General features: G+C 37.9%; 1 protein-coding gene across 1 annotated transcript in view; it reads left to right on the top strand.

Annotated features, from left to right (window-relative positions):
* Nucleotides 1-20488, top strand: part of CTNND2 (catenin delta 2) — a 672616-nt gene that overhangs the window by 584505 nt on the left and 67623 nt on the right. The window contains exons 15-16 of the mRNA XM_014940766.1: nucleotides 5750-5923; nucleotides 17334-17484. Of these exons, the coding sequence (XP_014796252.1) occupies nucleotides 5750-5923; nucleotides 17334-17484 (325 nt within the window). The remainder of the gene's footprint in view (nucleotides 1-5749; nucleotides 5924-17333; nucleotides 17485-20488) is intronic.

The raw sequence follows: 20488 nt of genomic DNA, 5'->3' as shown, positions 1-20488 counted from the left end.
TGCTGCTCGGGATGGGATGGGCAGTCGATCATCGGGTGGTGTTGTATCACTTTATTTTCTATATGCTTTTACCATTATTATTATAATTACTGTTCTTTTCCTCTTCTGTTACTGTTCTATTAAACTGTCTTTATGTCAACCCATGAAGGTTTTTTCCCCTCTCCTTTTGTCTCTCTTCTCCCTACCCTAGTGAGGGAGGGAGCAGTGAGCAAGTGACTGCATGGTCCAAGTTGCTGGCTGGGGTTAAACCTTAAGAAGAAATTAGGGAAAATTACTTGTACAGTCCAATTTCAGTAAAAGAGCCAGGGAGTTGTCATTAATCCTTATTTTATTTCTTGTTATGCAGCCCATTATAAACACATGTGGCACTATTTCATCTCTTTTCCTTTCTTCACAAAGAAGAAACAGGCTGACTCCTTGGCTTCACACTCCCCTTGAGTTCCCAATCTGTGATCATTCTTGTCAGCCCAGAATCTAGCCCAAAATCTGATTTTTGATTGGAAGTGGCACTTTTGAAATGAGCCTGACCTTCTCTTTCACCTTCTGTCAGGAGCCTTAAGGTATAACAGCAACACTTCAAGTCATATATCATTATGAATTGACTGGCACACCTCTTTAGCATGCTAGCTAAATGGGCTGTATATTCTTCTATCCAGGTGAAATAGGAGGCTTAAGGCAATAATATTTCAAAAAGAATAACAAATAAAGCTGTCAGATATGTTTTTTCATGTGGTAAAACCACTATTTTACTAAGTATATTTCAATACTCTACCAAGCCATACCAAATTAGTAAGCACAGAAACTGAAAAATGGGGGTTGCTTCTATGTGTAGCTAGTAATCTAAACTGAGATTAGGGATGAAAGACTGTGTTGCCAGTATGTTCTGCTCAGGGAGGGTATTATTTCCACTTGTTGCTTCCTTGTCTTGCACACAGTGGTTATGTCGAGTATTGATTAGCAAGAAATCAACTATCTTGAGCAGTTCCTTTCAGAGCTTCTTAGCAAACACTTCTAAATTCTTGCTTGCCTACACAGAAGCATCTCATATACACTAGGAATCTCTTGGTATCATGTATAACCAAGTTGTTTTTGAAGCCAAACCTACAGTTTTATTAAGTATAATTTGTATTTGTCAATTTGTGGAATATAGCGCTAAGCCCATTAGCTTCAGCTTCCTATGGGGAGGAGAGGGGTGAGGAGAAGGAGGTGTAGTGAGATGCCAAAAATTGTTGTCCTTGCATTTAACTCCATCCTGTTTTATTTGAGAGATGTCTGGTTTTAAGCAAAGACAAAATGCACAAATTGAATGATTTTTTTTTTCTTAGCTAAGTGTAATAATGTTAAAAAGTTGAATAAAGGCATTGACAATTATTTTGAGAATGTAATATGTAATCTGAAGTAAAATTTACATTTATTCGTGTCTCAGATTGGTAATATAGATTCAAAACACTGGAATATTTTGGAAGCATTCTGAACACCCTTCCCAAAATCGTAAACATTGTTGCATCAAATTGGGGAGGTTGCTCTTGTTTATGCAATAAACTCTCTGAAAATTGCCTGATTTTGTTGGGACTGCGTGTTGCTAGACCACAGCAGCTCTGCCTTCTCCCACCCTACTCCTGTAGTCTCTGTGCTGGTGGGCACCTTCATTTATATTCACCACCTAACAATTACACTGTAAGCATGGATTTGCTTTCATTAAAATGAGAAAGAAGGTGGTAGATAATCTGTTGTGTGGCACAGTGGAGCAGCTTGATGAGTGATCTTTTTCTCCTCTCAATGTTCCTTAGTAGTGTGAAAACTTTGGAAATTTTATTAGAGTATTCTTATTCTAAAAAGTCTGTTGTTCTTAAAGATCTTTGTATTCGGCTTTTTATTCTTGTTGACTTTCATCCTTTCTTTGCACCGATTTCAGGAAATGAGAGATTTGTATCTCGCCCACACGACAAGCAGTTTGTCAGCTTCGGCCACAATATATGTGGGTAATTTCAGCTGAAGGAAGGAAGCCTGGAAGGAATATTTGTTTATGACTTTTTTTTCCTCCTTAGCATAAGCTAGGAAGAGTAATTGCATGCACTTGTACTCTTTTTCAGAGGCTCCTAATATACCCACAGCCTGTCTCAGACCTTACTGTTCATTCCTGATGGTCTGCAGCAATACAGTAACTGTTCCAGTAATTCACTAGCATGCTGCTTTGCTTCATTAACGTTGAGCAATGTGAACTACTAAGCAACTTCTGTTATGCCTTAGCCACCACTTGAGAAAATGGACTGAAATATAGTTTGGGGGAAATATTTTTTTTTGCTTAGGCAATGAATGTTTATATTTATGAAGTGCAAAATAAATGGGGCAATATCAGGAAAATCTCATTTACAAAAGCTGCTTTTCTAACTTGTATCAGTCCTGCATGCCCTGCAACCATTGGGCTGCAGGCACTGGTCTCAACTATGTGGAAGATGCAAGAAATCTTTAAGCCTTTCAGTGAATGGTTAGCTGAGATAACACAAGCGGGAGCAGAGAGGAGCTGCAATATGGGGGACAGGGAGTGCATGACAGGTCATAGAATCACAGAATGGTTAGAGTTGGAAGGGACCTTAAAGATCATCGAGTTCCACCCCCCTGCCATGGGGGGACCCCTCTCACTAGACCAGGTTGCTCAAAGCCCCATCCAGCCTGGCCTTGAACACTTCCAGGGATGGGGCATCCACAGCTTCTCTGGGCAACCTGTTCCAGTGTCTCACCACCCTCACAGTAAATAATTTCTTCCTAATGTCTAATCTAAATCTCCCCTCTTTCAGTTTAAAACCATTACCCCTTGTCCTATTGCAACACTCCCTGATAAAGAGTCCCTCTCCATCTCTCCTGTAGGCTCCCTTTAAGTATTGGGAGGCCACTATAAGATCTTTCTGGAGCCTTCTCTTCTCCAGGCTGAACAACTCCAACTCTCTCAGCCTCTCTTCATAGGAGAGTTGTTCCACCCCTCTAATCTTCTTTGTGGTCCTCCTCTGAACTCACTCCATCACGGTCCATGTAGTGATTGCTTGTGCCCTCTACCTCCCAGAAAACGCTACAGTTCTGTCACCCTTTATTGCACAACCTTGACGAGGCTGCCATAGGTACAGCATGTATGTTATGCATGGTTGGCAGTGACACACTCCTTATGCGTGTCACTTAGCTGCTCTGGGCACGCACACAACATCTGAAGAACAGTGCAGGACATTATCCAATGTCACTGGATTTACTGCGCCTTCACTGCAGATGCGGGTGCAGTACCAAAGATTTCCATCACCCTTACAAGGACCCTGAGGCATCACAGTGACTTGAGAAAAACATCTTCCCCCACAGTTGGTGATAAATTAATACAATCATGTGCTAAAAGTGAGTAGCAAGAAGGGCAGAGAAATGCAGTAATTTGTCTCACATTTTTTTTCAAACATTTTCTCATTACTGGGGAGAATGGCAAAACCACATTAAATATTAATTTATCTGCAAGTATCTTTTCTAGTGCTTTATAAGTACCAGCACAGCATGAACATATATACAGCTCTATTTATATCAGCTGATTTTCAGCAGTCTTTGGGATTGTAAATACCTGAGGTTTTTAAAAAAGTTACATCCCCACATGTCTGCAAAAAATGCATTTGGTCAATCTGATATGTTTGATATATGTACTTTGTCTGTGAAATAATATGATAAGTACCGTGTACAAACACTGTTCAATTGCATGATGTGTCCATTATTTGTGCAAATTGGAAGGAGATGGATGAAGTCCTGAATTTGTGCCCTTTGACATCACAAGTCATTCATTAGTGGACTTACTAAGGTAGAAAGCCTAAATCTGGTGTGAGGTCAGATATGACCTGTAAATTATGTTTCTCATTTGTTTTCAAAAAAATTCTGCCAGCACAGATGATTGAATTCCGAGAGTTAAAATAAGAAGCAGGTTTTAATGTATTTTTTATGAGCTGACGAGAAGTCATTTCTAGCAAGGATGGTGATTTATATGGAGAAAAAAGGAGAACTGAGTCACATGTAGTGAAATCAACATATTGGTTTAAAGGGAAAAAAGTATTAAAAAATTCAAAGGCACAGCCCTACAATAGTGTCATTTAAAGGGATTGTTTCTCTAGAAGGCAATTTTCCTGTAGTTTCTCAGTCGCCACTGGGTATTGCTGTTCAGTTCTTTTAGATTCTGGTAACTTTTGTCCAGTGCAGTGAGTTTCATATCTGAACAGCTTTCTAGTTTTCAGTAACTGCTCATGTGTATTAAATGGTCCCACGAGCTTTCAACCTTTGCGGTTTGTTCTGGTTTAATTTAGAAAAAAAATAGAGGTTTGCATTCTTAATGGTAGTAATCTAGCAAAACCTTGTTAAAATTAAATTATGTTAGTTTTTATTAGATGAGACTTGATTGACTGTCCCTTAAACTAGGTGTAGATTTTTAAAGTTAGCTTAAATGAAATGATGATTGATATTTCGTGAAAATGAGAGATTCTAGGTCTTTTCCAGTGCAAGTTGTGTTGTTTGACTTTTAAAATAGTTAAATTAACTTTTGCAGATCTATGCAAGGAATTAATTTGGCTTGTGCTATCTTTGTATGTCTTGTAGATGTTTAATGTTATGATACACATTTTTATCTACATAATCATAGTAAGCTATAACCCAAGGCGTGAAAAGGTTTACTTTGTATCGTATTGTGCAATCTGGACATGTCAGAGGTGTTAGAAAAGAGATTGTATTAAAATGTCGAGGCTTGTTCCTAACAGTGGTATTAAGGCTATGAATTTTCCAAATCCCTTTATCAGTACAAAGCAAAGCAAAGTATACATTGCATATATAGATAGAAATCACATTTAAAATTCCATTAAAAGTGCATTCCACACCTTACTTTTGTTTAAAAAAATCCCAAAAAAGTCCTTGAATTTCCTGTTTTTAAGATGTTTCATGCTTAGGTGCAAGTATTCTGCATTCCACTGGAGAAGTGAATCACAGTTCTCCGGAATAAAGTTTCTCTGTCTGGTAAGAGTGGAGTTTGTGTAATAACCTGCTTGTTGTCCAGGTTTTAATATCTCCCATTTTCGCTATCAGACTAGGGTTATTTTCATGGCAAACCTCCTCTGTATGCGATGGAAAAGAGAGAGTCTGTTTTACGAGATGTGGTTCTTCTGACTACATCGGAGTCTCAGTCCTCATGGCTGGCTGGCTGTACGGGCAAACGCCTCCGGCACTTACAAAGTGTGAAGCCAGAAGAAGTTGTGCAGTTGAGGAAAACTCGTCACACTTGGCCCTTTCAGGGGATGGAGGCTCATAGCCTTGAGGGATTTTGTTTTTCACAGTAGTGGTTCATGGTGTTGTTTTTCCCTCATGAAAAGAGAGAGAATGCAGAGAACTGAGCAGGATGGGAAAAAGGAAAATCTCTTCTTCCCATGCAAGTTCTAAATTTGCCTCTTAAGATACGTTCACATCCACTGGGCTTCTGTTGCCACCCAAAAAGATAAATGCAGTGCATTGTTATGTCAGCTAGCTAAAACACTGTGATTTCTGCCAATACTATAGCTCTTCCGTAAGGAGTGCTGAGTAGGAAATTTGGGTTCTCTATGAAGAGTCATATGATATGCTAAAATTGAGAATGGCTGCTTGCAGGCAGATGCCTTCACGCACGCACACATGGATGTTAAAATTTCAACTGAGGCAATTCTCAAGTATTTTGCTGTTCCTTGCTGACAATCTGGTTTCTACTTTCCAACAGTGGGATGGTGTAGGACCTCTCCCAGACTGTGCAGAACCACCCAAAGGAATCCAGATGCTGTGGCACCCTTCAATAGTCAAACCCTACCTCACACTTCTTTCTGAGTGCTCAAATCCAGACACGCTGGAGGGGGCAGCAGGGGCACTGCAGAACTTGGCTGCTGGAAGTTGGAAGGTAGGAATATTAACCATCTTTCTTTTTCAATTCGGAAAAAAACCTACAGATGACAACAAATTGGTGATATAAATGTTTCTGAATGCTCCTGGTAGTGGAATAACCTGTTTTCACAGAACTGTCTGCAGTCAAATTTCAGGTAGTGTTTTAACTCCTCTGAATTGATACAAATAGTCATATCATCACAAAAGTCAGCATGCAGCAGTGAAAATCACATTGGTCAAGTCAAGTATGAAAAATTGCTGCTGAAAACCAATATCCAAATGAGGAGAAGCAGCTTCTTTATGAATCTGGGTGACAGAGCCATGAAAAATGAGCCAAAAATATCACCAGTGACAATCAAATGAAACCATATTGTTTTGTTACTGCAGAAGCTGGTTGACATTCTGTCTCTTAGAGAAGCCAGGCAAGAGCAGAGGAAGATATAAATGATGTGACACCAGCACAAGTAATCTTACCATCTACTTTTTTGAAAAAGAAGACGTTATTAGAATACGTCGACAATATGATTAAAGACGTACAATGAGCAAGGAAATGCTCAATCAAGGCACTCTATTCTAGATAATCATAGTTTTCAATTATATTCAAAAGATCCATTTTTCTCCCTTGTATTATTCACAGTGAATTGAGAAAAATTTTAAGAACTCAGTTTATTAGATTTTGAAAATATTTCTAAATTTAGAGCAAATAATAAAATTCAAGATAACAGTTGAGCCTGGTTTACTTTTTAGGGCAATTCCTTTGTTGCTTTCCTGATGGTAAACTGGCTTGGTTGGGTGAAAGTGCTTACTATCTAATCCTATTGTGTAATTATAATGCATTGATTTTATGCTAACTCTCAGTGGGTATTTTTCTCATTTATTATGAAAACATGCACGTATGGGGAAATGCGATTATCAAAGTTAAGTTTCAGAAGGTATCCTGTTTGGTTTCAAGCAGCTGGGCAGTCATGTGATATGTAAATACCAATTTAATTAGGCATTAATTTTAAAATGCTAGCCCTGACGCTAATAAATTGGTATTTTTTTCATACAAAGTTTTATTGGAAATTGAGTTGGCACATTCAGTAGATCTTCAGAGGCATGTGATCTTTTTTGAGCACTGTGTTCCAAATCACAGAATCACAGAATGATGCTTTTCAGTATTACATTCAATGACATATGGAATAAATAACAAAGTATCTGTCCAGTGATTTTTGTCCTACAAATTGCTACGTATACACTGTGCCTGAAAATCATTATACTTTGATTATTCTCATATTGTAGACCACATCAGATTGTGTAATCCTGGCACAGAAACATGATAAATGTGCTTTATCCATCTGGGAATGGGTGTAGCCCTGGCCCAAATGAGAAAACAATGCATGCATATTTGCCAGGACTAATAGGAGTGCTAAAATCCAAGTGGTGCCCCTTCTCCCATTTCTAATAAATCTGTATACATGTCATCCTTTAGTTGGCAGAAGTGTACAGGGAGAGGAAGAAAGGCTCTGCACAGCTCTTTGGCAAGTGCCAGGTTAGAAAAACTGGTTTGAACTTTAATACCATCCACACTGATACCATGGGAAAAGCTCAGTTGTTCTCATGTTGCTCTATTTTTCTAAAGATTCACCAATTCCATTACAAGTGATGTGCAGACACACAATGAATATCCTTAATTTCACATGTCATACTAGCCATTTTTGTGAGGGGAATAATCCTCTTTGGGGATTACATAAGCATTGATGTTTCCACCTTTTGACCTCTCTTTTCTACTGCTGCAGTCTTCTGGATATAAAATGGCTGAAATAAAAGATAGAAAATTCTTAAAAGGAGAGGTTATTCCTAAGGGAGATTTTAATTTTTTTAGTTCCTCCAAGAAATTGTAATTGTGTAAAGAATAGGAAAAGATTATTTTTTATTACTTGAAATCTTTCAAGAGGAACTTTAAGATGGACTGAAAGAGAGAAAAAGAGCAAACTCCTTAAAAACAAATAATGTTGCTATTAATATTAATAACAACTGGGGAGGTTTTTTTATTATTAGCATTATTTTAATGCTAGAAGAAACCCAGGATACATGAGGCAGCCAGTGCACCAGGCTGAAGAAACAGTCTCTTCTGAAAAAAAATACAGTGCAGTTGATATACTTGCATAATTCTTTCCTAGCTGTATCACCCTTTAGGTTCCTTAGGTATAAAGCTGTCTAATCCTCTTCAGTGACCGAGAGGTAACACTTCTAACACAGACAGTGCTTAACCAATGCCATTATGAAGGGAAAGTGAGCAGATAAAAGGAAGCCTGAATAATTTTTAAAAAATAAAAATCTACGAAGAGGATTTAGATAAATGTCTGCCACTAGAATTAACAGATAATATGTGTCTAAATCCCCTAGACTGCTTTTCAAAATTTCAAACACAAAGAGGAAGCAGCAGTACGTAGCTTTAAGGATTAATAGCTGAGAGAGGCTGGAAGTTTTCATTATTTCAGTTTCTCATTGATACATACACATAAAATCAACACATGCACGTAATAAACCTTAATCTGTAGGATATTTTTAGCACTGTTTCAGTTGCAGAAATTCCTTCTAAAACCAAATACTAACCAAAAAAGAAAAAAGTATGACATACATATATTTGCATATAACTTGTCTATGTCAAATTCAAACCCTTTTGACCAAAGTCTTGCCATATATTACCCATCTGCAAAGTAAACTTGTCTTTTTTTGACTGTGCAATTATTACTCTAACCAAGGCAATCTATAACAAATCGAAAAAGGAACATATTGGTGCCAAATGCATTAACAAGTCCAAATGAAAGTTTACCAATGAAACAGGTTACTGATCTGAGTTATGAGGAAAGATATTTTCAATGCAAAAATTTAGCCTGGGATAGATCACCTCTGAGCATCTTGACTTCGATGCATCTTCTGCTTCTGAAAAAGAGATTGACAGCTTATATATGAAGCAGAACTCATTTTGGAAGGGGCTGTTTCAGATGAATGTGGAAGTTTGTTCATCTCGCTCTTCTGCACCAAGACATCGCTACACAGGGAGGATGCTGGTATTGGAATCTGAAGGAAGCAAACCCATTCCTTTCACGGAAGAACACATGCGTATCCTCACAGATCTCTCTTTTTTGTTCGTGTACTTACTTGATGCATCTGTTCATAAAATGAATGGCCCTTTTGGAGTAACATATAGGGAGACATCTAAATATGTATGCTTTGGGGGGGAAATTGACAAATTAGAGTGTTCCACATCACTGCTCAGATGTCACTTTGCTTAAGATCTGACAACTGCTTTGTGCAGTGGCCTATGACACTGGCAGCTGGTCACTGCATGTCCTGCTGCTGAGGGGGCTGATGGCCACTAGCAGTGCGTACTGAGTACACACAAAGCCTGACAGGTCAGGGTGCCAGCGCTGTACATGCACACATCTACCCCCTTCTGCAGAACTCAGCTGCTCCCTGAGGCTGGGTGGGTTTCTGTTGGAGGGGACTCATTGCTTCCCAAGATTTTTTTTCCCATCAAATCATAACCAGGGTAATTTCACCGTGTCCTAAACCTCCTAAGGCAGAAGAAGCACCTCATAAAAATGATGGGCGTCGGTTTTGCTTTCTTTCATTGCTGCTCCAAAACAGTTGTTTTTTTTTTCCCAAAAGTAGACACTTTCTAATTATACTTAATATGAACTTGCATTTTAAAGCTGCTTAATAATATGAGATAAAAATCTCAGCAAATACATTCCTCATCAAGACTAGCTGGAGTTTTCCCTGAGCAACTAAAGCTTGAGACAGGCTTTTGGAAGCAATGGAGATTTTTTACTTCCCATTAGGTATCAACTTTCATTGGGAGCTCTGTTAGTTTTCTTTGTCATTTAATTTGGGTTTTGCTAAGTTTGTACACAAATGCACAAAATTAAACAGGATATTTGCTGACTCAGCTGTATTCTGAAAACACTTGTCTGCTTCTTAAAAAATTTCTCTTGTTACAACACTTCAAATCTGAAGTCCTTTCTACAACCTCTTACCATTATTTATTTTAATACCTTGGCTTAAGAAATTACAAGATATAAAATTACAAGACATCCTGTAAAAGGAAGTCTCCGTAGATCTTTTTGTCTATAATCTGACATCAGTATTTTTCCTTAGATGGTGGGAATAAAAGTAGCAAGTTCTTTCCAGTTTTCACCTTGGTCAATAGGTTATTAATACATTAAATCTACTGAGCATGTAAAAAGTTATATGCAAAATGTCCTAGAGTTAACGACATCAAGAATCCAAGGTTATATTCCTTCTGAGCAAAATTTCCCTCTCAGGAAGAAAGGAGATATTGGGATATCTGTATATTACTTTGGCTATCTATATATATATATCTGACAGCTAAATTTAGGCTCATGTCAGTTTATCTGTCAGATTTCTGCAGTACCGGTTGCTGTGAACTTACAGAATCACAGATGGGGTGAGGTCAGAAAATACCTTTGGAGGTCATCTGGGCAAATGCCCTGCTCAGACAGGGTCACCTAGAGCCGAGGCGACATAGTCCTTGCCCAGGACTATGACTGGGATTTTTGAATGTCTCCAAAGACGGAGAATCCACAACCTCTCAGGGCAATCTGTGCTAGTGCTTGGTCACCCTCACAGTGAAAAAGCATTTCTTGATATTCTCCAAACCTCCTGTTTCAGTTCGTTCCCATTGCCTTTAGTCCTACAATATTATCTTTTCTATTACACGCAGGTAAAACACAGTGTTGTCACCACAAGTAGGATTTCCTTAGTTTTGTTAAACCCTTAAAAATAATTTCTTCATTCATATGATCCCATTTTTGTTTCTAAATGCTATCATAACTTATATAGGTAATACATACATTTTAAAACCAGGAAAGAAGGCCTACTGTGTTTCTGTTGGCAACGTAATAGCTTGCATTAGAACAGGTAGCACACCTGCTCTGGGCCTTGGTCAGTCCCTTCTGAGTGCCCAGTCTTCTGTCCCAGTTGCTCTTCAGGCTTTACAAACTTCCCTCATCTGCTTTAATGACAGATTGACCAGCTGCATTTTCCTGAGTGTCAGTTCCTTGGGCTCCTCAACATGAGGAACAAGTGCTGCTCTGTTTCTCTTGCAGTTGCCTGAGGCCATAGCATTCCTTGACTAGTTCTGCCTCCTTTCCTTTCACTTCCATGTTTGGTCATACTCAGCAGGGAATGATAAGGCTCTTTGGTGAGACAACTGAATGTCCCTGTCTTTGATCCCCAAGAGGTACAATACCCCTGTGAATGGGGTTTATGGGTCATTGGCCTGATCTCTGGAGATAGCTAGATGTGATCTCAGTCTTTTTTTCCTTAGGCAAGTAACTACATTTATTTTCTTAATTCTATCCTAGACAAATCTGAGTCTCATGGGAGCTAGAGCTCCATTAAGTAAATTATTAGATAAGGAAATTGAAAGCATAAAAGGGACTGATTCAGTCACAAGGTCAGTGCAGCTACTTCAAAGAGTAGTATGAAAAGAGTTTCAAGCTCCTTACTTACCATCCAGACACTTGCAGATAATGAGTAATTATTGTCTAAAGCAGCAGGTTATCAATCTTCCTCTTATCAGGCAAGGACATATTGTGGTTTCCTTGCCAGACTTTTCTGATTACTTTAGTTATTTACATATTAACCCAATGGAGTTTCATTGGGCTGTTCCAGAAGGAAGTTTTTGGATTGCAGTGAAAAGGCTTACATTCATTTTCTCCAAAATATCAATATTATGAATCCTTACGTGATAGGATAGAGAAGACCACTAGTAACATATCACCTAATCAAGAAAGGCAAACTTTTTAAATATCCAATGCATCATTCTGTCAGGAATTCTTATCTGGATAGAATCCCTGACATAGATGAGGCAGCATCAATTAATACAGAAAAATATATTGGCTCTATAGGAAGCAAGACAAGATTCAAGGAACAGGACAATATACAAGAAGTAAGATCTGCTGCTGCAAACACCTGTATCACAGACATCATGAGGAGATCAGCATAGACATCAGTTAGTGGAATGGGATCACAGTAGCTCATGGTAAATTCGTGCTCAAAGTCTTTTTGCTTCCCATGAGATCTGTCACTTCTTTCTCAAAGCCTTTCTTTTTAAAATTATATTAGATACAATGTTTGGAAAAGTCATTGTAATGTCTCTCAGATCATTTTGAATACAGAGTACATATTTGTACTTCAGAACCAAGAATGACAAGGTGCAAGGGCAGTTCCTTCTGAGCTTTGCCTTCCTCAAATGTATCATCTGTTAGCACCATTTTAGTTTTCTCTAAGTTATTTATGTAACTGTATATCTTTACCCACCAGATTTTTTCCTTTCTCTTTAAGCTTGGCTAAGGACACGGAGGAATAGAAAAGTAACTAGTTAATACTTTTCTTCTGTTCCAAAACAGAGATGTAGAGAACTTACTGATGGCCTACCAGATTTCGAGAACATTTCTGAGAACAAAACACTGCAGTCAGTGACCAGAAAGTCCCTGGAAAGTGCTTGCACTCTTCAGAGACTGCAAAAAGCTAATCAAGTTTGCAGAGCCTTCCTCTCTGTCAGGTGGGGTGACTTCACAGAGATCCCAGTAGAGTTATTGGAGTAAAGTAGATCTGTAATTTTCTAAGTGGAATGTAAAAATAATCTCTTTTTTCCCTGATGCATGTATGATCAAACCAAGTGGAATATTGATCTTTGATTACTCATTGATCTTTGATTATTCAACATGCAATTCACATTCATGGTTCCACTACTGTGAGCAGACAGACCCTTTCTAATCCTCTGACTAAGCAAATTCTGAGTTTCTCCAATCTTCCTGGTTCTTTTGGTAATTGAGTTTGCTTTGTCATGGTTGCTGCCCTGATTTGACTTTCATTTTGTAGTTTGTGTGTCATCAATTCCCTTTAATATTCAATATCTCAATAGTCTTTGAGTCATGGTGTTGAATTGTACTAATACAATGCAAATTCTAGTCAAAACTAGAATGTAGTATGGAAGTATGGGGTGATGAAATAGTCTGGAGGTACTCCAATAACACAGATGTCAATGGCAGGAAAGTGAATCCATTCAAAATATCAAGTGTATGCAATTGTTCTTATTCCTTGGGGTATTTTTGTGGATTTACTGTGGTGAATTTTTTTCTTTTTCATTTTGTGCTGGAAATTTCTTCATTCTTTTAATTTAGTCTTCTGTGGTGGTGCTTCATAGGAGCATAAAGAAAGTCATATAAAACATTAAAAGGATGCCTAAATGCATTTCAATTTTTCTGAAAAAAAAAAAAAAGTACGTTTTATCTAGATTAATTACTCTTTTGTTGAGTTTCAGCCTAATGTAATCTTAATCCCCAGAAGCATTTAGCTCCAGAAAGGGTCCCTTATAATAATAACCATGACAAACTAAAAAATAATTTTCTGGTTTACTGTATTTTTCTACTTAATTACCATGACAAAAATAAAAAGGGAACTCCTAATGAAAGTGGACATAGAGATGCACTAGGTACCTTCAAAGTGATGTATAGTAGTTATGCCCCCCAATTCAATTATCTGTAAAGAGTATTCATGCACAGATTGTGGCTTCTGTGCTTGTCTCTGATAATTTAGCTGCAATCTGATGCAACAGTAATGATTTTATTTTATTTTTTGGCTCCTTGTTTCCTCTGAAGTGTTTGCTGTTCCCATAGGAGCCCTTTCTCTTTACAAACTGAACAGTTATTTGATCGTTGACCCTGCCACTGATTTGTGGAGTAACAGGATGATTAAGTATATTGGCAGAGTGCCTCATTTACCTGCTGATAGGCAACAAATCCTTTGTCTCTTTTATTTTTTATGATTTTTCATCTCTTTTATAATTCACTGAGCTCATATTAGCAATTGACCTGCAATGTGGAAATGCAGGCATTTCACGATGGCTTTAGGCAAACAAAAGGATCATCAGTATACGCAAGAGCGAATCAATTTTTCCATTCTCTGTGAGAATAAAATAGCCGTTTTGAGGCAGCTCAATTTGAGCGTTCCTGAAATCCACACAGCGCAACGTAATTGCTTGCAGAGTCTTGTCCTAATTGGCAGCTTAAGGAAAAAGACACAGACAGTTCTTACCGCTTTCCACTTGGAAAGTTCTCTGGAGACTGTTGAAACAATTAATAGACATTTCTGTCTTTCTGCCTAAGGTGCACGACTTGAAAACGCAGATGAAATGGTAGAAAATCACACATTGAGAAGTCTGTGAACTTTTCCCAAAGCGAATGGTGTTCTCTGGAAAAAGAAAGAGCTGGGGGGGGAGAGGAATACGCAGGGGAGAGGAGAGGTTTCGTACATACTTTTCTCTCTTTCCCCTGTTGTTTTATGTATGTGTGTGCATATGTGCGTCTGTAAAACATTATATCTGGATTTTTCCCCTATGAAAACTTTGGAGCTGTATTTTTTACTATTGAGATCAAATTAATTGGTTCATTATGGGTGCTGAAGGCTTCCATGTCATTTATTCAGTAAGGGGGGTTGTATTTTCTCTTTTTTTTCATACTGAGTTATTTCAGTTTTTCTTCTACAACATCTTCTGCTCTCCCTAGGGCTAAAAAATGCCATTTTATAATTTATTTCTTTTAGACTTTTGTTTTGGAGTGGATGATGAAAATACTACAACCCAAGAAGTCTGCTGTAAACCTGGGTTTCATAAAACAAGTGCTTGTGTTTTCCCTTGGTAGCTGACTAAAAAAGAAATATCAAAGGAAAACTGTTTACTGAGGTTTTAATATGGAGTTTTTTATAATATAGTGAACAATCTGTAGGATCATTTTAGATTCTCTCTGGTATTGAATAAACATAAGTATGATTTTTTCTACAAAACAATCACCCCCACTGATTCCCCGTGTAATCCGTATCGGAGGTGCCACATCCGTGATGTACTTTTGCAGTGAGTGACAGCATCTTCCTGTGTCCTGTCTGCCAGCCTGAACTCTCACCTCAGCCAGACAGGCTCACTCCTTTCACAAAATAGTCTCCCTGCCACCAAGAACTCTCACTCTGGCAGTCACCTTGTAATCACAGCAAACACAGCGGGGGCCTCCCCTGGGAGAGGGGGAGCAAATACAGCAGCGGGAGTTTTTTAAGTGCAAAGAGCTATTGCTTTGGGTACTCCCAGCTGCAGGTGAGAGGGTGTTTAACTGGCAGGGAAATGCATGCTTTTTAAAACGGGAAGCTTGGAAAGATTAATTTGGTGATTTCATAGCATCCTTTATATTTAATATCCCATTCAAATAAAGGTATAGGAAATAAATTATTTTTTAGCAGATAGTTTCAGTTAAACTCACTGATGCTTAAGATATGTTTCAGGTTTTTATGTGGTGATCATCCTCTATGCTGGTTCTAGTGACGAGACTGGAGGAGAGAGCGTAGAATAAGATCAATCAAGAATCCTGCCCCCACTACTTCTGTCACCTAAGAGCTATTTGCTTTGCTGCAGAAAATGATGGCACATTTACATGTTAGACATATTACATTACTGTGCTCAGTGATGCTGAGAATCCTGTGTCCCATTTACCTGGCTTGAAAGCTTATCGTAACCATTATCACTTTCATCTACAACAAAATCCAGCCAGCTGGCTTTTGTTATGCATAGTTATTACAGAGGAGAAATAATACAGTAACATTCTTTAAATGCTGGTTCCTTTTCCTTTTTCCCAATTTCCCCTGAATGACATCAGCTGGAATGAATTTGCACTCCAGATATTCCAGCCCTTGCCTGTCTCTGTATTTACTGTTCTTATCATAAAATACATTCTGGCTTTTGCTATTCAGGGCACCTCTCTATAGTATAAACAGATGGTAGCTTTTAAAGTAAGCACCTCATGCGGTAAGTAGAGGCTGTGTGCAGGGGTGAAGCATGGTGTGCTGACAGTGAGCGTGCTTACCTGTTTCTAATGCTTTATTTCTTGGATTTTGTTTTTACTCTTTCTGTTTATGGAGGAGCACTATTGTGATGTAACTGCTCTTTGAGGTGTGACCTAACTGTTCTTTAAGGAAAGTTTGTCAAAAGAGAAGGGTCATCATGATCTGAAAATCTTAAGACTTACCATTCTAGTTTCTGAAATACCTGAAGTATTTCAAAGGCTAAGGGTTTCCAGCACTGTGTCTTCACCTTCCAGGTACAAGATAAGTGTCTGTGCCATAGCACTGAAAGGAGGGAGAAGCTCTTCTTCGGTAAATTCCTTTCAGCTATCTGTACAAGGAGTGTGAATGTGAACTTTATGAAAATTCCTGAGAAGAGTTCAGGATGTGGGAAGGAATATATATGCCTAGTAGATGGCTTGAAGTGGGCTGTGCTGAGACCTGCACAATCTGCATGTGTCCAAACATCTCAAATTTGGCAATATCCATAGATTTTAAAAACACGACGTCACATATTTGGTCTTGTTTATTTTTTTTCCAACTTCTGGAGCTAACAGTGGAATGAAAAAGAGGGTAGTGTAGTTAATTTTTCATCCCTTCAGGTGCTTGGAACCCCAAGTTGTGCAGCATTAGATGGACCTTCTAGTCACAGGACGCTGCACAGGTCGCATTCATGGAGAGGTTTCACTGGCATGATAGTCTTTATGGCTCTTGTGGGATTTTCTTCCCTATTCTTCATAGTGAAGTAAACAACACTATTCTTCATTTCTACTGTCAATCAGAAAGGATGTTCACAGGAGAATATGCTACTTCATTTTGAGATAAAGGCAAGAGCATGCCAGTGGTGTCATGACCCGCTGCCAAGGGGGAGATGCCTCCAGACTTCTCCAGTATGATCAGCTGCTGGGTTTGTCCTGCAGCCGTGCAGTACATGCAGCACAGAACTGACCTGCACCTCCCTCAGGCCAACTCTTATGCGAATCCCTAACTCCTCAATGTACAACACTCTTCTGGTAAGGACACTACAAGTGCCAAAACCAGACACAGAATTGTCCTCATTTTCTTTCTGAACAAGTTGACAACCACAAGAGAAATTATAACAACATTTTCATGTTTTTAGACTGAATAGTTCTTATGGTGATAACAAATAAATACTCAGATTTCTTGAACATATTTTGTAGTATATATTTTGTAATATAAATTCAGTTGTTTTAGCAGAGAACAAGCATAATTAGGAAATGGTGATGCAAAGCAAGTTGTCTGCAGACTTGGGCTGTAAAAATGTAACCAGGTGTGCGAACAGTAAAGTCAATTCATCATTTAATTTCTCTGCCACCATAAAAAATTAGTGCAAATTTCCAAATCAAGTGGTTGCCTAGCATCATAAATGCAATTATTTCCCCTCGTTTGAGTTTGTATCCACATGCTTCTGTTGCCCCTTACCTCTGTATCTGTTATAACCTTATATGCCTTGCTTTCTATGGTGGATTTCTTACTCCTTCATGCTCTCCCATGTGTTTTTACAGTGGTCGGTGTATATCCGTGCTGCTGTCCGCAAAGAAAAAGGATTGCCAATCCTGGTGGAACTGCTTCGAATAGACAATGACCGGGTGGTATGTGCAGTTGCTACAGCTTTACGAAACATGGCCCTAGATGTCAGAAATAAGGAGTTAATAGGTATGTTCTTTCCAAACAATCTATATATTCTGTGGGCTTGGGTGTTGGGTTTTTTTTCCAGTTTGCAACAGAATGAGCACGATGAGAACAATTATTCTCACATTTCTAGCATAATTTCTTTAATTCTTTCTCTAATGTGTCATATTCACGTTTTATGTGACAGCTTAGTGTTATATTGCAAGGAATTGTTAAATTAATTAAACATCATGCAGTGTTTCATGATCTGTCATACTGTAATCTCCAGAAGAAAAGCAATGGCTTTGTTCTGCTTTAGCACTTCATTCCTAGGCTGGCAGTAGCACTTGTATCTTCCACATTGAGGATCTAAACAGAGCAGCCACTCCTGATCCTCAGATTATCAATTACAAGTAATTTTTGGGTTCATGAAGTGACAAATCATAAAGATTTTAAGATGGTTCCAGGAATTTACTGGGCAGATTAGTTGCTCCAGCAAGAGAACCGGGAGGTAGGAAAGGACAATAATTTACATAAATCATTGTTACATCTGAATTCTGATGGTATGGTAAGTGAACATCTTGGGGTTTGGGGTTTTTTTTGTTTAGGTTTTTGGAGGGGGTTTTAGCTGAAATTCATCCAAACACTGTGGATGGTTGAACTTTTATTTTCATGTTAAGTCTTTGAAAAATAATCACTTCCTTGGTTTTGAACTATTTCAACAGTCACAACAAAATTATTTCTGCTTCTTCCTGTACGTTAAGAGCATATTTTTTTATTCATTTTTGCTAACTTGTTAATTTGTTATCATTACAACAGACTACTTCTCCTCTGCTTTTAGTTATACAATTACACAAATAGATACTTTGACCATAATGTTTTATAATTTGTGTCCAGGGCTGTCTCACGATTAGTGATTCATTACAGCAGTGCCCTGCAAGTTGTTAAAACGAGGCAATCACTCCTGTCACGTATTATATGAACTAGAGAGAGACTTCACTGACAAAATGTTGTAAAGCAAATAGAGGTAGAGGTTGGTGAGTAATGTAAACCTGCTGCCATTGTCCAGGGATTGAACTCAAGACTGATGTTTTACGTGCAGAACCAGCCTTCCTGTTCAGCTTTTGCTCGTTATAGTTGATAAAATTGGCGTGAAATCAGAATTGGTCGATATATTGTGTTCAGCTTTCAGGAAGCAGGATGCTGCATATGTGTTCCTAGTACTTTTTTTCTTGTTTTCTAGGAATTTTAAAGTAGAAATTACTGCCGAAGCAAGTATATCAGGCTATCTAATCGGAATTAATAACAGACCTTTTTTTTTTTTTTTTTCTTCTCTCATGATCCACCTCCACATTCAGTTTACAGTATGTCATAGCATCTAACATTTTATTTCATTTGTGGGACTTCCTCTACAGGGTTCACAAACCACATTCATGTTCAGTTTTCTTCTGCATTCTCTTATCTCCACTTATTGACATCACAGCAAACACTTTACATTTTAATTTACTGAGTATCTATTTCAACAGTCACAACAAAATTATTTCTGCTTCTTCCTGTACGTTAAGAGCATATTTTTTTATTCATTTTTGCTAACTTGTTAATTTGTTATCATTACAACAGACTACTTCTCCTCTGCTTTTAGTTATACAATTACACAAATAGATACTTTGACCATAATGTTTTATAATTTGTGTCCAGGGCTGTCTCACGATTAGTGATTCATTACAGCAGTGCCCTGCAAGTTGTTAAAACGAGGCAATCACTCCTGTCACGTATTATATGAACTAGAGAGAGACTTCACTGACAAAATGTTGTAAAGCAAATAGAGGTAGAGGTTGGTGAGTAATGTAAACCTGCTGCCATTGTCCAGGGATTGAACTCAAGACTGATGTTTTACGTGCAGAACCAGCCTTCCTGTTCAGCTTTTGCTCGTTATAGTTGATAAAATTGGCGTGAAATCAGAATTGGTCGATATATTGTGTTCAGCTTTCAGGAAGCAGGATGCTGCATATGTGTTCCTAGTACTTTTTTTCTTGTTTTCTAGGAATTTTAAAGTAGAAATTACTGCCGAAGCAAGTATATCAGGCTATCTAATCGGAATTAATAACAGACCTTTTTTTTTTTTTTTTTCTTCTCTCATGATCCACCTCCACATTCAGTTTACAGTATGTCATAGCATCTAACATTTTATTTCATTTGTGGGACTTCCTCTACAGGGTTCACAAACCACATTCATGTTCAGTTTTCTTCTGCATTCTCTTATCTCCACTTATTGACATCACAGCAAACACTTTACATTTTAATTTACTGAGTATAAACATGGTTTGTAATGCCATGAATTCGCCTATATATGGTTGCCTTTTTTGTGCTCTTTTTATTATTTTGAGTTGAAATTTTTATTTCCTTCCCAAATTTTCAAATTTCATATAGGAAAGTAAGGCTAAACATGTGAAAACAGAGCTTAATGTGATATGCCATTCAAAATGTTCTGTAAATTATGGATAATAAACTTGCATAGCCTCCACATTCTAATATTTTGTGGAATTCTTGGAGAATGTGTGATGCAAATACGGATGAATTTTAAAAAGGTGGGAAAAATCAGTTGATAATAATTACCTAATAGATTTATTTATGTAGCCAACCTATAATGGCTGTATAGTGCTGCTCAGGTTTATTGTACTTTATAACTGCATTACAATTTTGCTGCAGTTTTTAAAAAAAGTCCAAACATGCCAATAGGACAGGGACGTTATGACTATAATTGCTGAACCATTTAAGCTGTGATCTTTATATGTTCTTTCTTTGGCTTTCATCATTGGACTTCAAAGAAACAGTAATAATGGTCCTGATTTCTCTTGTTGCTCAACATTTTTTAGCAAATAGGGCGCATGATAGATCTGATTTTCTGAAATGCTAAACACCTGAAGTTATCAAGGATTTCAGCTCATGTTGTAGGCAGTCCATTTTTGTGAATGTTCCATGTGTTCTAAGATGCCTTAGCTGTCATTATGGCAAGGAGGACTCAAAAGAGGCTTCTTGAGGTTAGTCA

Source organism: Calidris pugnax, unplaced genomic scaffold (assembly GCF_001431845.1).
Source record: "Calidris pugnax isolate Ruff unplaced genomic scaffold, ASM143184v1 scaffold8, whole genome shotgun sequence".
NCBI lineage: Eukaryota > Metazoa > Chordata > Aves > Charadriiformes > Scolopacidae > Calidris > Calidris pugnax.
The sequence above is the reverse complement of the archived record's forward strand: the minus strand, read 5'-3'. Positions and strand labels throughout refer to the sequence as shown.